This window comes from Hyperoodon ampullatus (genome assembly GCF_949752795.1).
Source record: "Hyperoodon ampullatus genome assembly, chromosome: X".
In the NCBI taxonomy this organism is placed as follows: Eukaryota; Metazoa; Chordata; class Mammalia; order Artiodactyla; family Ziphiidae; genus Hyperoodon; species Hyperoodon ampullatus.
The window spans coordinates 130,259,538-130,278,169 of NC_136913.1; the positions used below are offsets into that span (position 1 = coordinate 130,259,538).

An 18,632-nucleotide genomic window follows, 5' to 3' on the forward strand; every position below is an offset into this window, starting at 1 on the left:
GTACCAGCTGGTACCTACAGGTTAAGGCAAACAAGCCAGTAGAGCACATTGAAGAAAAAGAAGGTGACTGGGAAAATCACTCGCGAGTAGTTATCAAGGCGGTAGACATGGATGAAGAGGCGGCCCTGCTGCCAGGTGCTGCCCTCGCAAGTGGGGACCATGCAGCAGTACTTCTCGCACCACTTGCAACAGCCACCAGGGCGAGGGGTGCTGCCTGGCCTGACGGACTGCCGGGCTGGGCAAGATGGGCCCTCCTCTTCCTCACTCTCCTCTTCCTCACTTTCCTCCTCCTCCTCGGGGTCCTCAATGTCGCACACAAAAGCTTCCGGATGCTCGATGACACGGACACAGGAAGGGGTTGGGTCATGTGCATGGGCACGAGGCTGAAAGGAACAAGGGAAGAAGTCAGAACAAGGCAAGGGAAGGTGAGCCAAGCCTAGGTGCTGCCTCAGGGTTTCCTGGAGATTCCGTCCTTGGCACACTGTTTCTTGCCCCCCAGAATTCCCACCATCACATCAGAAAGTTTACTCAACTCCCCCCAAAGCCCCAGGTTACCCCCATCACTTGGTGAGCTGGCCACCCACGTGTCATGAGTCCTAGTGCCCTCACTTGCATGCCTCCGTACTCCAAAGCCTTGCCACCACTCCCATACCCAGCTCATACATGGCGAAGTTTCGGAGAACCACGGGGTGCTGTTCGGTTGTAGGTCAGGAAGTTGAGCACGGCAAACTCCATCAGAGCACAGAAGCAGAAGATGAAGCAGATCGCAATATAGAAATCCAAAGCTGTGATATAGGAGACACGTGGGAAATTCTTCCGGGAAAAGGTGCCCAAAGTGGTCATGGTGAGTACAGAAGTGATCCCTGTGAAAGCACAGGAGTGGAGGTGGGCGGAGCTACTGCTCTATATATTACACTTTGGAAAGGACCCCTGAAAATGCAATTCTGTGCCTCATGTGTATGCCCACCATACCCACTTACCTAAAGAAGTCCTGGCTGGAGCACAGTCTTTCTTGATCCAAAAGGAAATCCAGGAGATCATCGTGGTCACAGAAGAAGGAACGTAGTTTTGAAAGGCCACAAAGCCAAACCTCCTGCTCACGTTGAAGAAAAGCGTCATGACTACGTAATCGCCTGGAAGATATTTAAAAAATATCACTTCATTACAGCATTGCCATGAGGGTCTCCCACACGCAAGACATGCATATTAAGGGTCCTATTGTTCAGCTCATGGGATGCCCACCACGGTCCTAGGATAGAGGCACATTAATCCAATGCCACACACGGAGGGTCAGAAGAAGCCCGAGAGAAGACTCACAACAAGACCCATGGTCAGTTAAGAGCTAAGCCAGGGCTAGAACCTTAATAACTTCTTTCTCAGTTTGCTGTCCCACATCCCACATCTGTCTTACCAGGGTGGGGGACAGAATAGTGAAGTGAAAGCAGTAAAATCAGTTAGGCCTCTAGATATCAGAACCACACAGCTAATGTCCAGATGGCTGACTGAGGCCTTTACAACCACTGAGGTGCCATATCTAGTCTGCAGAATCATTGTCTTATATGTGCACTACTGGCCCTTACAATGTATACTGTCAGGAAATGAATTAAAAGTGATCTGTGGTGGGGGAAGCACAGAAGCTATTCAGCCTCCTTCCTATACATTCATATGCTGGTGAAATGCCTTAGTTAGCACTGTTCCATCAATGGCCAAAAGAAATCACTTGCCTACCCCAAACCTCTGATGGTTCCCTGCTCCACAGGAGCTACAGAATCAAGTCTACACTCTGTAATCTGATGCTGAAGGCTCACCACAACCTGGCTCCAACTGACATCTTACACATACACCCTACTCTAAGCTAACCCCATCTGCTCAGATTCCCTGAGATATCATGCATATATTTATATCAATATTCAAACCCTGGACTCCCTGTTCTTAGTCTATTACCCTAGCCCAAATTGAGTGTTTCAAGAAAATAGAAGAATTAGTTGAAAGTGAAAATTTCAGTCAGCCCTCTAGATGTCAGGTCTGCAGAGTATACATCCACAAGGCAGACTGAGGTCTCCGCATTCATTGGGTATCATGTCGTTGATGTTGGCTCTCAGCCTAGATAGTGATGGCTCCTACAGGACCTGATGACAACCTATATCTACAGTTGGCATCTTCTACTGTACATTTCATGTTGCTTATACTCTGACACACCCATCCCAAACACTGCATGCTCACCATGACTCCAGGGATTTTGGAGTCTTTTCTGAGGCCAGAATATCCCTTTTTGCTCTCAACATCATGTTGGATTTATAATAGTTCAAATTCTGGCTCCTTAGTGAAGCTAAGCTCCAACTTTCCGCCTCAGTGATGCTGTAGAATTCCCTGGCCTTGAGTTAGGTGGGTTTTTAAACCCCTTCACGACAGGGCTCATCTGAGCCCTGTTGCTACACTCCTGCCCATCCATGCACAGCACAGCCTGGAACCTAGCAGATGCTCAACAACTCTTGCTGCTTCCTGGCAACAGCTTTGTAAGGCAGACTAGAACACTAACCTGTCCATGTGTCTTCCTATTTTAGAAAATAGATCACCTGCCCAGCAAGTCTGGGTATGTTGGGACTGAATGAGAAGAGCAGCCTTTCCTACTCACCTTGTCAGCACTGACACTCAAGGGGCAAGACTTCTCAGAATCTTCTGGAAAAAGGCAAGGAAGTAGCCTGGGGTCAGTTGAACACCTGTGTCCAGAATAGTAGCTTTGTGGATAGAACTCCTCCTCCAGGGCTGCTGCAGGGACCACTCGCACTTGTCTACTAGCCAGAATGTATTTATCAAGATCCTAGTTCCCTTGTCCTGGGGTCTTGACTGCAATTTAAGACAGCCCTACTCAGCTACAACCACTCCCCACAAAACTTTGCTGAGTTTATATATTCTTGTTACAACAAGATTTATTATTCTATCAGCTTTTTCTATTTTTATTTTATTTATTTCAGCAAAGAAGAACCTTCTCTACTTGTCAAGAGATGGGAATTTGTCTTTTAAGGCCAAGTGAAGGATATTAACACACACTTTCTTATTTCTGAGGAATGGAGGAGTATGGGTAAGGGAAAAAAAGATACCTGGGGTTAAGGAGCCAAAGGGGGAAAAAGCTAAAGATGCTTTCTGCTCTTATCTGCTTTAGCCAGACCACAGTTGGTCACTGCACTGTCAGAGGAACACAATCAAAAAGACTGTGTCCAGAGGACTGGGACTAGAAGGATGAGTGGAGCCAAAGCTTTGAAGAACAAGGGGGAAGAAAAAGAACTACAGTTGTATAGTCTATAAAAGAATATGACCCAGGGCTGGAACCATAATACTAGTTCTTTTATCTTGACCCTGTGGAAGACTGACTGGACTTACTGTAAGCTCAGTATTTGTAGGGAAAAAGAACTAAGTCTTATGGGTGGAAGTTCCAGAGACTCCAATTTCAGATGAACAGGGAGATTTTTCTGATGAACAGAATTGTCTAGAGAAGGAAGAAACTCCCTTGCGAGAAAGCAAAATCCTAATCAGGGGTAAAATTCTATCAAAAGCTCAACAGCCAACAGTGAAAGATGACTCACTCACTGGGGGCAAGGCTGGACTCTCTGAATGCCTCCTGAAGCAGGGATTCTCTGGTTGAAGGCCCAAGGTGGCCAGAGTAGCATGCTACCACTTCATTCTGAACCCTTAGGAGCTGAGTGCATAAGTCTGTTCCAGATGGAGAGAACTGCCCAGGGACTGACTGAAAGAGTTTGGGTTCAGTCCCAAAGATAACTATGATACTGAAGAAACCATGATTCAAGATCAACTCATCTCTGGCAGAAGAGAAAGAAGCCCTTCTCCTTTCTCCCAAGAACCCTCTTCTCTCCCAAGGAGGACTGGTGCTTACCTATTGTCATTGCTTTGGTGATGATGCTGGCTCGGGGGCTTTGTAGTCACTAGGGCACCATTTTGAAACAATGCACAGCCATCTACTAAACGGAACCACTAGTGACTTGAAAGCCCCTGGGCCTTGTCTCCTCTGCTGCTTTTTGATGATGGGTCCCCAACCTGTCTGGGGAAACTGAGGTGCAGAAAGGCAAGAGGCATGCCAATGGTTAGCTGGCAGAAGAGCAAGGGTCCTAAGTCAAAGGTAGTAAAATTGTTTACCCAGAGCCCCCGAGAAAAAGGAAAGCATTTGTAAAGCAGCCCTCTGCCCCTGCCTAGTGCTGTGCAAGCAAAGCTCTAGCCGGATGAGCATGAGCTATCCCTCACCCAGTGACCAATTCAACAAGTAAAGAAAAAGCAGATTTTCCGCCTAGCCACATGGAAGCAAAGCAAGACGCTTCCCATGGCAAATGGCTGGTTGAGTGACTGGTTCCATCCGTATTCTGGAAACGATGAGGGCAGTGCCGCCACTGCCCTGACTTGGTCAGTATGTGTGAAGAGGGTTTCCAGGGCTGCTCTGGGAGCAACGCTAGGGAGGTCCCTTGGCTCCTCATTCAGATCACCTAGGAACACAAGCAAAGACACTCACACCTAATTGGGAGCTAAAGTTTAAGAGACCCAGGACCCTCCCCTTTAGTCCTTGTTAGGGACAAGGTCAGAAAACCAGTGATCACCACGTCCACGTTGAATCCACCATGAAGTCTTTCACAGGAATCTGTGCGTATCAGACCTGCTCCTTTAAAATAAATGTTGATATAGCAGCCACTGTAGCTGCTGAAACCTCCTCCATATTATCCCAGCTCTCACCTAGCTGATGACACAACTCAAGCCTCCACCTCCCATTAGGAAGGACTTTGCATCCCACTCAACTAGAACCACTTGGATTGCTTCTGAGTATGGAGAAGTCACATGACCTCCATTTCCCAAAGTCATCCAAGTAGGTCAGTTGTAACAAAGACTTCGAAACTGAAGGGTCTGCATGACAAACCTAGTTGCAAATTCTGACAGCAATAAAACTTAGTCTACTTACCTACCCTCTCCGGGGCTTGGCAAAGCACTTACTTCTTTGCAGATGAGACTGAGATGTAGTTACAAAGTCTCAGTTTCCTCTGCAAACAGTTGTAAGTGCTTAGCATTTACAAAACAGGAGCCATGTTCTACAGTATTTTCATGGGATGATTACATAAGCATTTGGATGAATGGATGCCCACCTCCAGTCATCCCTACCACCCTCCTGGGCCTCTGCTGCCTAGCCTTGGCTCAAAGGCACACTTACCAGCTACGGTTGTGATAGTTTCAGTCGTGTTGCTCACTGCTATAAAATCAAACTGGAAGAGCTTCCAGGAATTACTCTCATTGATTTCAAGCTTGAAATTTTCCCACTTGTAGATGATCTCATTCTCAGGATAGGAAACTGTAAGGCAACGTGGGAAGGAGAGTCATGTGAGACTGGGAAGCCCAGCTGAGGTCTCCACCAGCATGGTGTCTGACTCTGGCCTCACCAGCTGTGGGACCTTACCTCTCTTACCTCATTGCTGAAGTCCATCCAATAAGTGCATTTACTGAGCATTCCTCAGTACGACGCCCTGTGCTGGACATACAGAGACAAGCAAGGCAGGAGCCCTGCTCTCAAGCATTCACATTTTATTGAGTAAGACAGTAAGTACACATCTGTAATTGTTGTAATACCTCTGAGAAGCTTCCGCCCGTGGGAGAGTGTGGAAACAAAGAAGGGAAAGATCAGTTGCAGACACACCCAGAAAAGATTCCAGAGAGTTGGTGACATTCCCAATAAGTCTTAAAAGTCCAATATAAACATTTTCTGTATGGATGAGGCTGAAGGGTTGAGGAAGGTGTTCTATGCACAGAAAGGTGAAAATGCCTGATGTATTATGGAAATGTCAAAAGTTCAGGATGGCTAGCCCACAGAGGATGGATGAGGTATGTAGGAGTAGATAGCACGGGCCAGTTCATGAAGGGCCTTGAGGGCTATTCTAAGCAATTTGGAATTGATCGATGAGAGTTCAGGAAGGATTTGAAACTAAGAAGTGACCTAGTCTAGATGATGCTTCAGCTAGGTCACTCTGGTTCTTATACTAGGATGGCATGTTGTCAGGGAGACCAGTTATGGGAGGCCAGTTCAGTAACCCGGGCACAATAAAATGAATGAAGGCAGGATTCGAAGCTGTGGCAGTGAGAATGCAGAGAAATAGGATCGACAGAGATTCGGGAGGGAACACCAACAGGATGTGTTGATTGAATAGATGAGGAGGTGAAGGAGAAAGAAGCATCAGAGTTCTTGGCTTGGACAACTGAGTGGGTGATGGTGCCTTTCAATGAGACAAATGGGAACACAGAAGCAACACATCTGTCTTGGGGGTAGAGGTTCGGTGAAGACCATATACTTAGTTTTGGACATGTTCGGCTTCAAAGTGAAGATGTTGCAAAGTCCAAGTGGAATATGACAAAGACCTAAACCAAGGTAGTAGTGACAGTGGAGATGGAGAGCAGACATACTTGAGATACACTTCAGAGGCCGGTGACTGATTTGAGGTGGGGTGGACAGGAGAGGAACGAACCCAACGTGAAGCCCAGTTTAAGCAACACAGTATTGTTAGCAGGAAAGGAGATGAGGATGGATTGGGAGGCCCTGGACAACTTTGGCACCATCTTAGGGGAAAAAGCAGAGGCAGAAAAATGTAAAGGGAAAGGATGAGAAAAAGAAGGGGCCCAGCATGATGACTCTGGGGCCCCAGAAACCTAAGAAGGTACTCACAGCTAGAGAAAGACAGAGGGCAAGAGTGAGAATCCATTGGAAATTTGAGCATGTGGAGTGAGCATCCAGCATCAATGGTCATCCTGGAAGGGAGAAAGGAGCCTCATTAGGCTGACCCTGAACACTCAGGTATCCACCCAGCTTGGGCCTGGGGACCACCACCAATGTGTGGCAATGGTGGGAGCTGAGACAAAGAGCTCAAAGGAAAGACAAAAAGAGAGGAAGAACAGCTTGGAAATACCTGGCTACTCTGGTCTCCATCATCAGAGAAACGTATGGACTAACTTAGATGGACTTTTGCTTCTTGCCCATCCCACCTTCAAGGACCTGCCAACACTCTCCCACTGTTTATTACCTCCCTGCAACCTTATCACCTGTACACAACCTTTCCCAGCCAGGCATTCAAGTATCCAGCCTGGTCTTAGGTATCTTTCCAACTGCTGTGTTGCTGCTCCGCCTGGACAATTCCACCACTGTGGACGTGTCTTTACATCCAGTGCCCACTTGGGGTGGAACTGTCCACACAACGCAGTCACCGTGCTACATTCTAGTTGGGGGAGCTCTGGACTTGGAGCCAAGTAACTAGATATCAGTCCAAGCTCTGCTACAAACTTGGTGTGTGGTCTTAAGCAATATCTTTCTATTTTGAGGCCTTAGTGTGTGTGTCAGTACATGAGGGGATTGAGCTCATGGTTTAGGAAAGCTGGAGGGGCCCTTAGAAGTATCATTCAGGATGAAACCTCTGCCCATGTTTCTTTGGCAAGAATTCTCAGGAGAGGAAGAAGAGTCTCAAGAGGCAAGACTCCAGAGGCTTGACATACCTGATTGTGTACAACACTTTGCCATCCTTGTGGATGCGGACCATCTGGTTGGGCATGGTGATCGAATGCTCTTGGGTCCTCTTAGAATTCCTAAAAAAGGTGTCTGGGATCCATAACAGGCTCACCAAGTTGCCATTCAGAACAAAGCTTTCAAAGCTGCCATTGAAACGAAGGCGTTCATCATACCAAGTCTGGTAGAAGGTGATGTCAATGGTGTATTCCTGGTGGCAAGGATAGAAAAGCACACATTTGGGGCTGTGCAGGCAAAGAACATTCCCATGCCATCCTGTGATGGGCCTATCAAGTAGATAGGGACCCACTTAGGTTTGCACAGAGGAAAACAGCATGAGTTTGGCTGTAGGATGTTTTCTATTTCCAGGTATTCCCAAAAGAAAAAAAAACATTCCTGAATGAACAACAATCTGGGAAGATGCATTTAATCCAGAAACACACAGGTGATGGCGGCTTAATTGTACAGGCTTGGCTCATCACGTCACTACTCCCTTGTAGCAGGCCAACACCCTCTCAGCCCCCATATTTCCATAGAAAATCAAAGATCTCAGGTCAAAATCATTGTAAACATTTACAAACACACACACTTTTGATTGCATACAGTGAAGTTGCCCCTTTCAGCTTTTATTTGGGGAGCACAGACGTTAATTAACCCATGATTATTTGGTCTCTAGATATTGAATAGCTCATAAATTATTTTTTTTGAAGATAAGGATTCAATTTAATAAAACTTTACCACTCACAGACATGCAGAGGGAGGTAGTCTGAGGTTTGAGTAGCAACTAATTAAAGAAATTTTAAGGGATTGTAGTATTTAACCAAAACATTTACAGTCAGCCCCTGTATCTGTGGGTTCCACATCTGCAGATTCAACCCCCCCCAAAAAAATTCCAGAAAGTTCCAAAAAGCAAAACTTGAATTTGTCCCTCACTCGCAACTATTTACATAGCATTTACATTGTATTCGGTGTCATAAGTAATCTAGAGATGATTTAAAGTTTACAAGAGGACGTGCATAGGTTATATGTAAATACTACACCACTTTATATAAGGGACTTGAGCATCCTCAGATTTTGGTATCTGTGGAGGGTGGGAGGTGTCCTAGAACCAATCCGCAACATATTCTGAGGGAGGATTGTACTGAGAGTTTTCTATGTACCAGACACATGCTATGTGAACAAAATTCTCATGATTGGACTCTCAAGAAGCTTACAATTCTCATTAGCCTATAAATTATTAAACATCAAAAAGAATGTTTAATAGCAAGAAGCATGAGAAGCTAGAAATCTCACCACTGGTATTGAAGAGAGAAAAAACAGACTGTAATAAATTGCAAGCAGCTGGAACAGCAAGTACCAGAACTATGCCAAGGTAGAACCTTGAGGGCTAGGCCAATCTCCTTTATTTTAGAGGTAGCAACACTGAGGCTCAGAGACAAAGGAGCCTGTTCAACGTCAAACAGTTAATGGGAACATACTGGCTCTGACGCTCAGAGCACCGTTAACATGGCCTTGCCCTGGGACAACCTTCACCCATCTTCCTCTCCAGTGCTTACTTCACTTGCTCCAAGAATCCCTTTAGGATCAAGGTCCAGTTTTCCTCTGCAGGACCCCTAGGTCTTTCCCCTGAGTTATCCTGCATCAAACAATGAACACCAACCGGAAAACCACAACCTGGGAGGCCTGTAGAGCCCTCAGGGTGGGGATGCAGAGGGTCAGTACAATCCCTGCTTGCCTTTGCTGATCAGGCCAACAGGTGGTGAGAGTCACTGCAAAATTGCAGGGAGCCAGACCCCTAGGCCGAGAATGTTCCCTGGAGGAGTCCAGAGCACCACACAGAAAAAAGCTGGCAGCCTGGCTACCATTCACATGGGAGCCCCCAGCCCTGCCCTGCCCAGCCACACCGGCCTTCACAAGTGGCCTTCAGGGTGGCTCTGCAGTCCTAAGTGGCTGGCACTTCCAAATTGGCCTACAGAACTTCTGGGTAGCCAGAGGAAGCCTTCCCCTCTACAATCCACGCCTGGCTCCTGCTCTATGTTAGAGTGTTTCAAATGAGCATTTAATTTCTATTTAACAAGATTCCAATTGTAACTTCACTACACATCAACTGATAACTAACGGTTCAGTTTTTCCCCAGTTTGACAAGGGGGCTTGTTTTCTCTCCCTGAGGACAAATTCTGTGCTCTACACAACCTCTGATTGACTGAAGGATGTTGGAACTCCTCCTCACCAAGCACTGGACTCTACAGAATCACCAGAGAAAAGTAGCCTGTACAAGGACTGGGACCTCCCACAGCTTTAAAGAACTATTTGGAACTATGTAGAAGGCCAGACTTCTCCGGGAAATTTAATACCACATGAGTGTTTGGAATGTTCTAAAGGCACTTGGCCCAGGCGATAGCACTATGTTACTGGCCAAAGAAAATCAAATTGTTGGCTCCTCTTTGGACCAGCTCTGTGTTGCATGCCAGGTTCGGTGACTGCTGGGTTATTAAACTGTATCTCTCAGGCTTGTCAGGTATCATCACTTCAGGTGAGACCAATGCTGCCAACATTAGTAGGCATAGAGCAAAGAGGGATAGGGTATTCAGCTACTGTGAGTGGGGCTGCTGCTCTGCTGCCACACAGGCTCTTGCAGATGATAGAAATAGGTTTCCCAAAATTATATCTTACGCAAATAGCAAGGAGATTGTACACAGATTTTCTACTACTCTTCAGACCACTTTCTCCATCCCCCCACCAATGATCTAAAAGTTCCCTTTCCTATTAACAGTAAACAGTGGCCATGATGGTGGACCAGAAGAACTCAACCTCTGGCTCAGAACCCAGCGTTTCTTAGTTTATCAACAATTTTAATCAAACTGATTGCTAAATTCATACTCACTTAGTGGTAAGCACATTGATAACAGCAAGGAGTAAATCTGACATCAAGGGAAGAGGAAAAAAAGAGCTTTAAAATGTCAACAGAAACTCAAAAAGATCTGTCTCCTCTCATGTTTCTCTTCTTCCTTGTTATTTCCCAAAAGTTTACGGCTTCCATCTTCAGCAGTTTTTCTCATGCTCTTGCTCACTCTAAGGGAAGCCACCTGCCACATTGTGAGCTGTCCTGTGGAGAGGCCCACATGGCAGGGACTGTAGAAGGCCTACAGACAGCAGCCAGAGAAGAACTGAACCTTGCCAACAACCACGTGAGAACTTGGAAGTGGATCCTCCCTTAGTCGAGTCTTCAGATGAGACCCCAGCCCCAACTGACACCTTAACTGCAGCCTTGTGAGACCCTGAAACAGAGGACCCAGCTAAGTCATGCCTGGATTCCTAACCCACAGGAGCTGTGACCTAATGACTACTGGTCATTTTAAGACACCGTGTTTTAGGGTAATTTTTTTGCATAGCCATATATAAGTACATTGTACCTCAAGAACTAGGCAGCCAAACAACGCATCACAGTGGGAAACCCCAGTCTTCCACTCAGCCTATGTAAACACCTTGATGTTCCATGAATGTTTACTTACCTATGAGTATCTATTTGCAAGTGCCATCTCAGAGCCTAGACTCTGAGCTCACCCACTCACATGGTGCTTCTTGGGTACCAGTGTGTATGCTAAAACTGTGTCTGACTTGAGCCAGGTCAAGGCTATGGCTATGATGGAGTTAGTTACCACAGCCTTCCTCATTATCAGGCTCCGCAGATGAAAGTAATATTTGCAGAACATCTTTTATAATTCGTCTGCTCAACTAATATATACTGGGTCCCTGACATCAAGAAACCCATAGTTGAGAGAGAAAGGCAGACAGAGTACATAATTACAATACAGTGAGGTAGAGAAGGTCAGGTAAACAAGTGTGATATAAGTTGAAGGATAAGGTAGAAAATTGGAACAATGCCATCCCAAACTGGAAATAGCTTGAACAAAGGCTCAGAAGTACAAGATAGCCTGGAAACACCTGTATGCTAGTGTGACTAGTGCATGTGGTCTCTAAAGGGGTGAAAAGAAATAAAAATAGAGACCTGGGTTGGCTCTAGCCATGGAGAGCCCTGACTGCTAGAGTGTGGGGTTGAACTTCATGCTTTAAGCAGGGTCAGGACTGCAGGAGGCACATCACTCAGGAGGCCAGGTTAGTAGGTAGATTGGGGGGTAGGCAGGGACCTTGTGTTTTGTGTATATCAAGTGGGAGATAATGGAGGCTAACTGGGGACAGTAGTGACACTGGGATGACAGCAACAGAAAAGGACACAAGGAACTAGGGCAAAATTAGAGAAACACTCCTAGAGGAAGAGTTGGTAACTACAGGCTTAAGTCCAAAAAAAATCATTATCAGAAGAAAAGAGCCATGCCACTGTGGTGTTTAAAGTTGCTTTATTATTTTTATTTTGAATGAAAGACAGGAAGATACAGTCAGGATTCTGAAGGTCCTCTTCAGGCAGCAAGGGACTTCTCCCTTTCAGCCTCCTTCTCAAGTCCATGTTGGTTAAAATCTCTCCCCCCCCAAAACTCTTGTTACAGCCACACAGAAAAAACAAGTATGTGAAAGCCCCATTATAATCAAAGCTCAGTACTCACCATGTCCAGGATAGAGATAGGCCCAAGGGTGTTGACAGAGAGCTCGACAGTGACCACAGTGGGCCTCTCTGTAAAGTAAGCAGAAGTGGCAGAGGTAAGTGTTAAACAGAAGCATGGGGCAGGGGAGGGTGTGGTCAGTGGGGAATAAAGGGGGTGAGGGTTGGACTACATGGTTTCAACATCTGATACCATTTCTTTCTTTATTCTTTCATGGCAAGACCCAATTCATAGACTGTTAAGAGCTGAACATACCTCGAAGGTCAATCACCTAGTCCAGTCATCTCTTTTTATAGTTGGACAAACTGAGGGTGAGAGGAGGGAAAAATCTAGTCCAAGGTCAATGGCATTGCTGAGACTGGAGTTGACATCTCTTACTTCGCAGGTCAGCAACAGTTGCTCCTGCCCACATGCAGGGCACTATCACCTACACCCCAGGCCCATTCTCCACACTTAGGCCCTCAATCCTCTTCCCCTCCGGGGTAGGGGGGGGAACTATGTTCTGCTACTCACCGCCAATGCCAGGGCGCAGTTTGTAGTCATAGTTAGTCAAGATACCATCCAGGATTTCAGTGGCTGTTGGCATTTTGCCAAGTCTGTCATGGGTATCAATAGCAGTGGGCTTTATTTCTTCAGGGGGGAGTTCCTTATCAGGAGCCTGGGGCTTGGGGCCATAGACATCATCATCACTGGCAGAGGGTCCCTTCTCTGATTCAACATGAGGTCCTTCAATCCTAGAACATAAAAACAAACAAGTGAAGCTCTGTCCTCCGCTCCATAGGGGACCCAGCTGGTACCTCTTGGGACAGAAGCAAACCAAAATAAGCCTGCAACCCAGGGCATAGTTAAAGAGTGACTGGTAACAGTAAGTTAAGAGCCAGTAACAGATTATTCTTGTTAATTTCTTCTAAAGCTGCTGCTCTCTGGGAACTTCCCATGCTATCCTTTTTTTAAAAAAAATTTTATTGGAGTATAGTTGCTTTACAATATTGTATTAGTTTCTACTGCACAGTAAAGTGAATCAACTATCCTTATACATGTAAGCCCTCTTTTTCAGATTTCCTTCTCATTTAGGTCACCACAGAGCACTGAGTAGAGTTCACTGTGCTATACAGCAGGTTCTCATTAGTTATCTATTTTATACATAGTATCAATAGTGTATATATGTCAATCTCAATCTCCTAATTCATCCCACACCCCTTACCCCCTTGGTAGCCATACGTTTGTTCTCTGCATCTGTTTCTATATATCCTTTTTTTTATGGTCCTACTTTATTTTTAAAAAATCAATAACAAAAGCAAGTTCGAGATTTTAAAAGGATTTTTAACGTAAAATCAAGAGGGTATTGGTGTATGAGCTCTGGCCAATCAGCTGCCATTACTAGCCTTGGTCTTAGTCTGCCTGACTAGTGCCACTTGGGAGCAAAAATGGGCAGGCAGAGGGCCAGGATTGCTGAGGAATGCTCAGGAAAGCCACAGCACTCTCTCCCATCGAGGGCTAGAACACTGGGAAAATTCTGCATTTCTTTGCTTTTGGGATACTCCATTGCATTGGAGTTGGGGGCTGGGGGTAGGGGAAGCTCTGAGCACTGAGAAAAGACAAAGACTGCCATTCAGGAAATAGATGGTCAACAGGAGTCCAACCTGAGTGCCACAGCCATGCACCACAGCCAAAAAATAATATAAAGAATTAAACTAAAATTTTTTTAAACTTAAAAAAGCCATCTGCTAATGTATGAAGCTCACCAATGGTGTTAGAAATCAGGGCCATGCTACCTTTGCTGGGAGGCAGTGAGGAAGGGGGCACCAGGGGGTGTCTTGATACCAGTGTGATCATTTTCTGACAATTCATCAGCCGTGCACTTATGATCTGAGCACTTTTCTGCATATATATTCTAATTCAATAAAAAGTATTTTGAAATCTGCAAATATATGGACCTTATTTGAATCCTGATTTTAAAAGGCAAACCATAAAAAACAAAACAAACACAACACAACAAAAATATATGTATGACACAATAAGGGAGATTTGAGTACTGATTGGTTAGTTTCTTCAGCATGAAGAAGTTATTCTAAAAATTTTGGTGTGATAGTGGTATTTTATTATGTTTTTGAAGTCCTTATGATTAGAAATACATACTAAAATAATTGCATATGAGATGATATGATGTCTGAGATTTGCTTTAAAAGAATTTAAGCTGGAAGTGGAGAGTGGGTGGGATACAGAGAAAATAAGACTGGCTATGAGTTGATAATTAATGAGGCTGGTGATGGGTACATGGAGATTCACTCTACTGTTCCCTGTACTTTTATATGTCTTTGAAAAAAAATTATAATTAAAAGCTTTTTAAAAAGCCATCATCAAAATTAACCTGTGATGTTGGAAGGCAGGAGAGTGTTTTCCTTTGGGGAGGAGGGTGTACTTGGAGGGGGAATGTGGTGAAGCTTGTGAGGGGTGGGGGAGTGGACTGGCAATGTTCTATTTCCTGGTCTAGGTGCTGGTTACATGGGCATGTTTACTTTGTGAAAATCTACTCCTGGTTTTTACACTTTTATATTCTGTCACACTTCCAAAATGATTTTATTTTTACAAAGGCAATCAGACAACTTGCTTCTTCAAATAAGGGGTTAACAGGGCAGGAGATGGGGGCATGGTCTCTGTACTGCAGACCAAGGAACTGCCAACTTGAGCAGCAAAATGCGTTTTCCTGCAGTATTTCAAGCTCTTAGAATTGCTTAAGTGGCATGCAGATGTGCCAAGTCTATGCCATTTCTTATGTCTGAAGTGGCTAATCCCCGCTGTGGGCAAGGGAAGAACTGGGCTTGGGAAAAGCAGTTTCCATTTCCAAATATCATATCCAGAGATGTCCTCTTTCCCTGAGGCTTTTCCCCCAGTCCTCTGCGTAGATCATGCCAGCCACCGTGGGAGGGGAGGAGGGAGAACTAGGGAACTGGCACCCTGCAAAATGAGTGACTTGAACGGGAGCAAGGCATGATCAGGACTGGCACTGTTAGCCAAGACCACCCAAGAGCCTGCAATGCCCCCCCCCCTCAGAAGTCCAAAGCCAACAACAAAACCCCGAGGTTCAAGAGGCAAACAAACAAGCAAAGGCCCTAAGACCACCGGAGCCTTTCTGCTCCCAGACTACGTCTGCTATGAAAGTGAGATCAGAGGGTCTTGAGGTTGCCGTCATCCTACAAATAGCGTTTGTCAGTAAAAAACCTTCAAATGAACAACAAAAAACACCCTCATCCTGGGATCCTTGGGGTTAAGGAGCTGCTGACAATGTATACCTATCCTCAGCTAGCCATTAAGCCCACTTTCCAAGCTGGAAATAATAGAAAAGTGAAAATACTCATGCACTGGACTAGTGGGATCTTTCCATGGGGGCTTTTCAGGCATCCACAATCCTCTAGATGTGATGATCTAAGATGGAGGTGAATTTCTGCAACACCTCCCCCATGAGGATGCTCAGTCAACTAGCTGGGGAGAGGGAAGGGACCATGAGAAGGGCCACTGGATTGTTTTTTTTCCAAATCAGTCCTCTTTTTCGCCTTACAGATGGAGAAACTGAGGCCCAGATGGGGGGAGGGGCTGTGCCCAAAGTCACACAAGTGATTTTAAGCTGAGCCTGGACCAGAGCGAGGTGGTTCAAGGTGGCCCTTGCCAGCACACCCTGCTGCCACCTCCCCAGCACTTTAATGACATCACAGGTTGCCCTGCTGACACTGTCTGAACGTCAGTTACTGCAGCCCTTCCCCCTGGCTGGAAGGGTAGTTTCCATCACAACGGCCCCTCTTCTCTGCTGTTTTCCTCTCTGCACCCTCTCCCTCCTTCTGCACCCCAGACCCCTCTTTTGCCCTAACCAGTCACCATGTCATCTCTCCCAACCAGTCCAATTCACATCTGGAGTGATGTGGATGACTGGAAATTCCTAGCACGCATTCAGAAATATTTACCAAGCCCCCTGATGAGGCCAGCCCCTCCACTCCCCAGTGCACCAATGAGTCAGCAGGGAGCCCCACAGCCCCTCCCTTGAGGAGCTAAAGCATTCTGGGGTGGGGAGAGAAGCCATCTCCCCTCTCCCCCTCCCCCAAACAGAAAAGCATGACAAGCCCAGTGACATGGAGGCTTCTAGAATGCTGGAAAGATCAGGAAGCTTAGGAACTTGTGACAGTTTGTGCCCAATGGGAAATCATCTCAAAAATATGAAGCAGTCATCTTTCACCCTCAAAAGCCAGAAATGCAGGGGACAACCTTCCTGGCAAAGTCCCAGGGCCAGAAGAAGGTGTGAGGGAAGCTGGCTGCTCAGGGGAAACCTGCTGCTAGTCTTTGGAAAAGCGGAGACGTATTGAAATGCAGGACCCAAACCACAGACCTAAGAGATGACCATTTCTGGCCTCTGGCTCCCATCTGCCCAAGACCCAGCAGGGTGTCTGGGGAGATAAGGGCGGAAGAGGGAAGCTGGCAGCAGAGGGGGGATGAGGTGGACAGCTGGGGTGGGAACTCTTAGACGAAACCAGGGCTCCTGCCTGGGACTGGCACCCAGAGGAGTGGTGGGAAGGGAAGTAAGTAAAGTCAGAGTTGTCTGGCACAGTGCCTGGTACTCACTAGGCGCGCAGGAAAAAAAAAAAATATATATATATATATATATATATATATTTTTTTTTTTTGAACGAGAGGACAGACTAGCCAACACTAAACATTTTAAGCGCAGTTTCCACCCACTGCCCGCACAACATTCTGGGCGCCACCTTCCCAAAGTCCCCCCAGTCCCCAGAAGCGCGAGCCTGCCCTGGCCGCTCGCCTCTTCCCACGAAAGGCTCAGAAAGGGAGGGACGCGCTCTCTCGTTCCCAGGCCGCCGCGGTGGTTTGGAGAGCGGGAGTCCCGAGGGGTAGAGGGAGGGGGGACAGGAGCGGCCAGGTGACAGGCGTCCTGTCTTCCTTCCTGGGATCCCCTTCAGGGGCCCAGGGAGCCCGTCCTAGGGGAAGCGGTGCGGAGGCTGGCCGCGCGCGTTGAGGGGACGTGGGACCAGGCTAGACCGTGCGGGGGCCAGGGGCAGGGTGGGCGCGGGGCTCGAGGAACACGGGGTGCGGGGGTCTCAGGAGCCGGCCTCGCTCCCGGAGAGAGGGAGCTGGGCTCGGAGGGCTCCTGGGTCCTGGGTTGGAGACTTACCTCGACGGAAGGATTATGAACGTGCCCAGGAGGATCAGGAGAACTTTGGTCAACATCGTGGCGGGGACCGGCGCGACCACCTGTGCGGAGGTCGCTGCGCAAGGTCTGGCCGCACTGAGCGCGGTGTGGAGGGTTTTGTTGGGCTCCAACTTTCACTCCTCCCACTTGCCCCGCCCCACGCCCCCCATCCTGGCCCCGCCCCCTAAGCCCCGATGGAAATCTCCGACGACGTGTTTGCTGCTGCGGAGGGAGGGGTAGGCTCCGGGCGGGCGTGGGGAGGAGGAGGGAGAGGAGGAAGGAGCCCTGTCGCCAAGGACCCCGCCCCCCGCCCCCCGCCGCCACCACCGCAGCGCTGCCAGACAGCCAGGAGCCGGGGACGCGGGGGAGGGAGGAGGAGGCGAGCCTGCGGTGTGCGGGCCCCAGGCCGGGAAACCGGCGGCCCGCAGCTGCGGCTGGGAGAGAGGCTGCAGACTGGGCCTCGCAGGGGCAAGGTGGGGGGCTGCGACCCCCTCCAGCCCGCTGGTGCGCATTGGGGTCAGACTGTGGCTTCCAGCCCTTGGCTCCCCCCACCACCTGTTGCATCTCATCACTTTCCCAAGTCCCCTGACCTCTGAGATTTCCCCCACCCTCACTACACACCTTCCAGTCATTCAGAGCACATCCTTTGGCATCCAAAGGAAGCTGAGTAGCTTAGCATCTTCCTTGGCACAGGGGAAAAAAAAGAGACTTGGGGGTCTCCCCAGGAAGCTCTGATCTGAGTTACCAAACAGGCCATTTCCCCATGTATTTAGGGGTGGGGGAGGACCCACCAACAGAGGACCAGCCCAAGGCATTCAGGGTAGGACTTTCTCTGATCCCAAATGAAACATTGACACAATGTGGCTCACAGTTCAGTCCAGGGGCCTGGGTGTGAGAGGGACCACCTGGGGTGGAGGGACCTTGGAAATCCTCTTTCCAAGATTGGCTGCCTGTATCTTTCTGGCTCCTGGTGATGCCAGAAGTGAGAAGGCACTAGGGGTGGAGGTGGGGTACAGGGGTCAGTGGCCCCATTCAGGGGGGACATCTCAAGTCTCAAGCATCCTCGGACTGCATCTTTCTTGCCTAGACGCTCATGATTCACTTCAGAGAAACACTAGCAGCATCCTCACCTGTTGCTCTAGAACGGGCTGTGTGCATCCCAGCCCCCAGGACGGCTCCTTGGAGAGGCTTTGCTGTACCACGCTAATCTAATACACCCTCTCCATCACCCCACCCCCATCTCATCACTCTGCTTTGTCATCTTCACAACACTGCTCACTAACTGATGATTTTCTTGGGCATTTCTTTGTGAGCTCGTTTATGGAGCAAGCTCAGTAACAAA

General features: G+C 47.6%; 1 protein-coding gene across 1 annotated transcript; it reads right to left on the reverse strand.

Moving 5' to 3' along the window:
• Positions 1-14: 14 nt before the first annotated feature.
• On the reverse strand, positions 15-17,328 carry GABRE (gamma-aminobutyric acid type A receptor subunit epsilon; the record flags this gene model as incomplete). Its single annotated transcript, XM_079727166.1, has 9 exons — positions 15-383; positions 664-863; positions 981-1,133; positions 5,207-5,344; positions 6,707-6,789; positions 7,528-7,748; positions 12,100-12,167; positions 12,610-12,830; positions 17,273-17,328. 9 exons carry the CDS (start codon positions 17,326-17,328, stop codon positions 15-17), a joined length of 1,509 nt encoding a protein of 502 aa, XP_079583292.1.
• Positions 17,329-18,632: the final 1,304 nt, after the last annotated feature.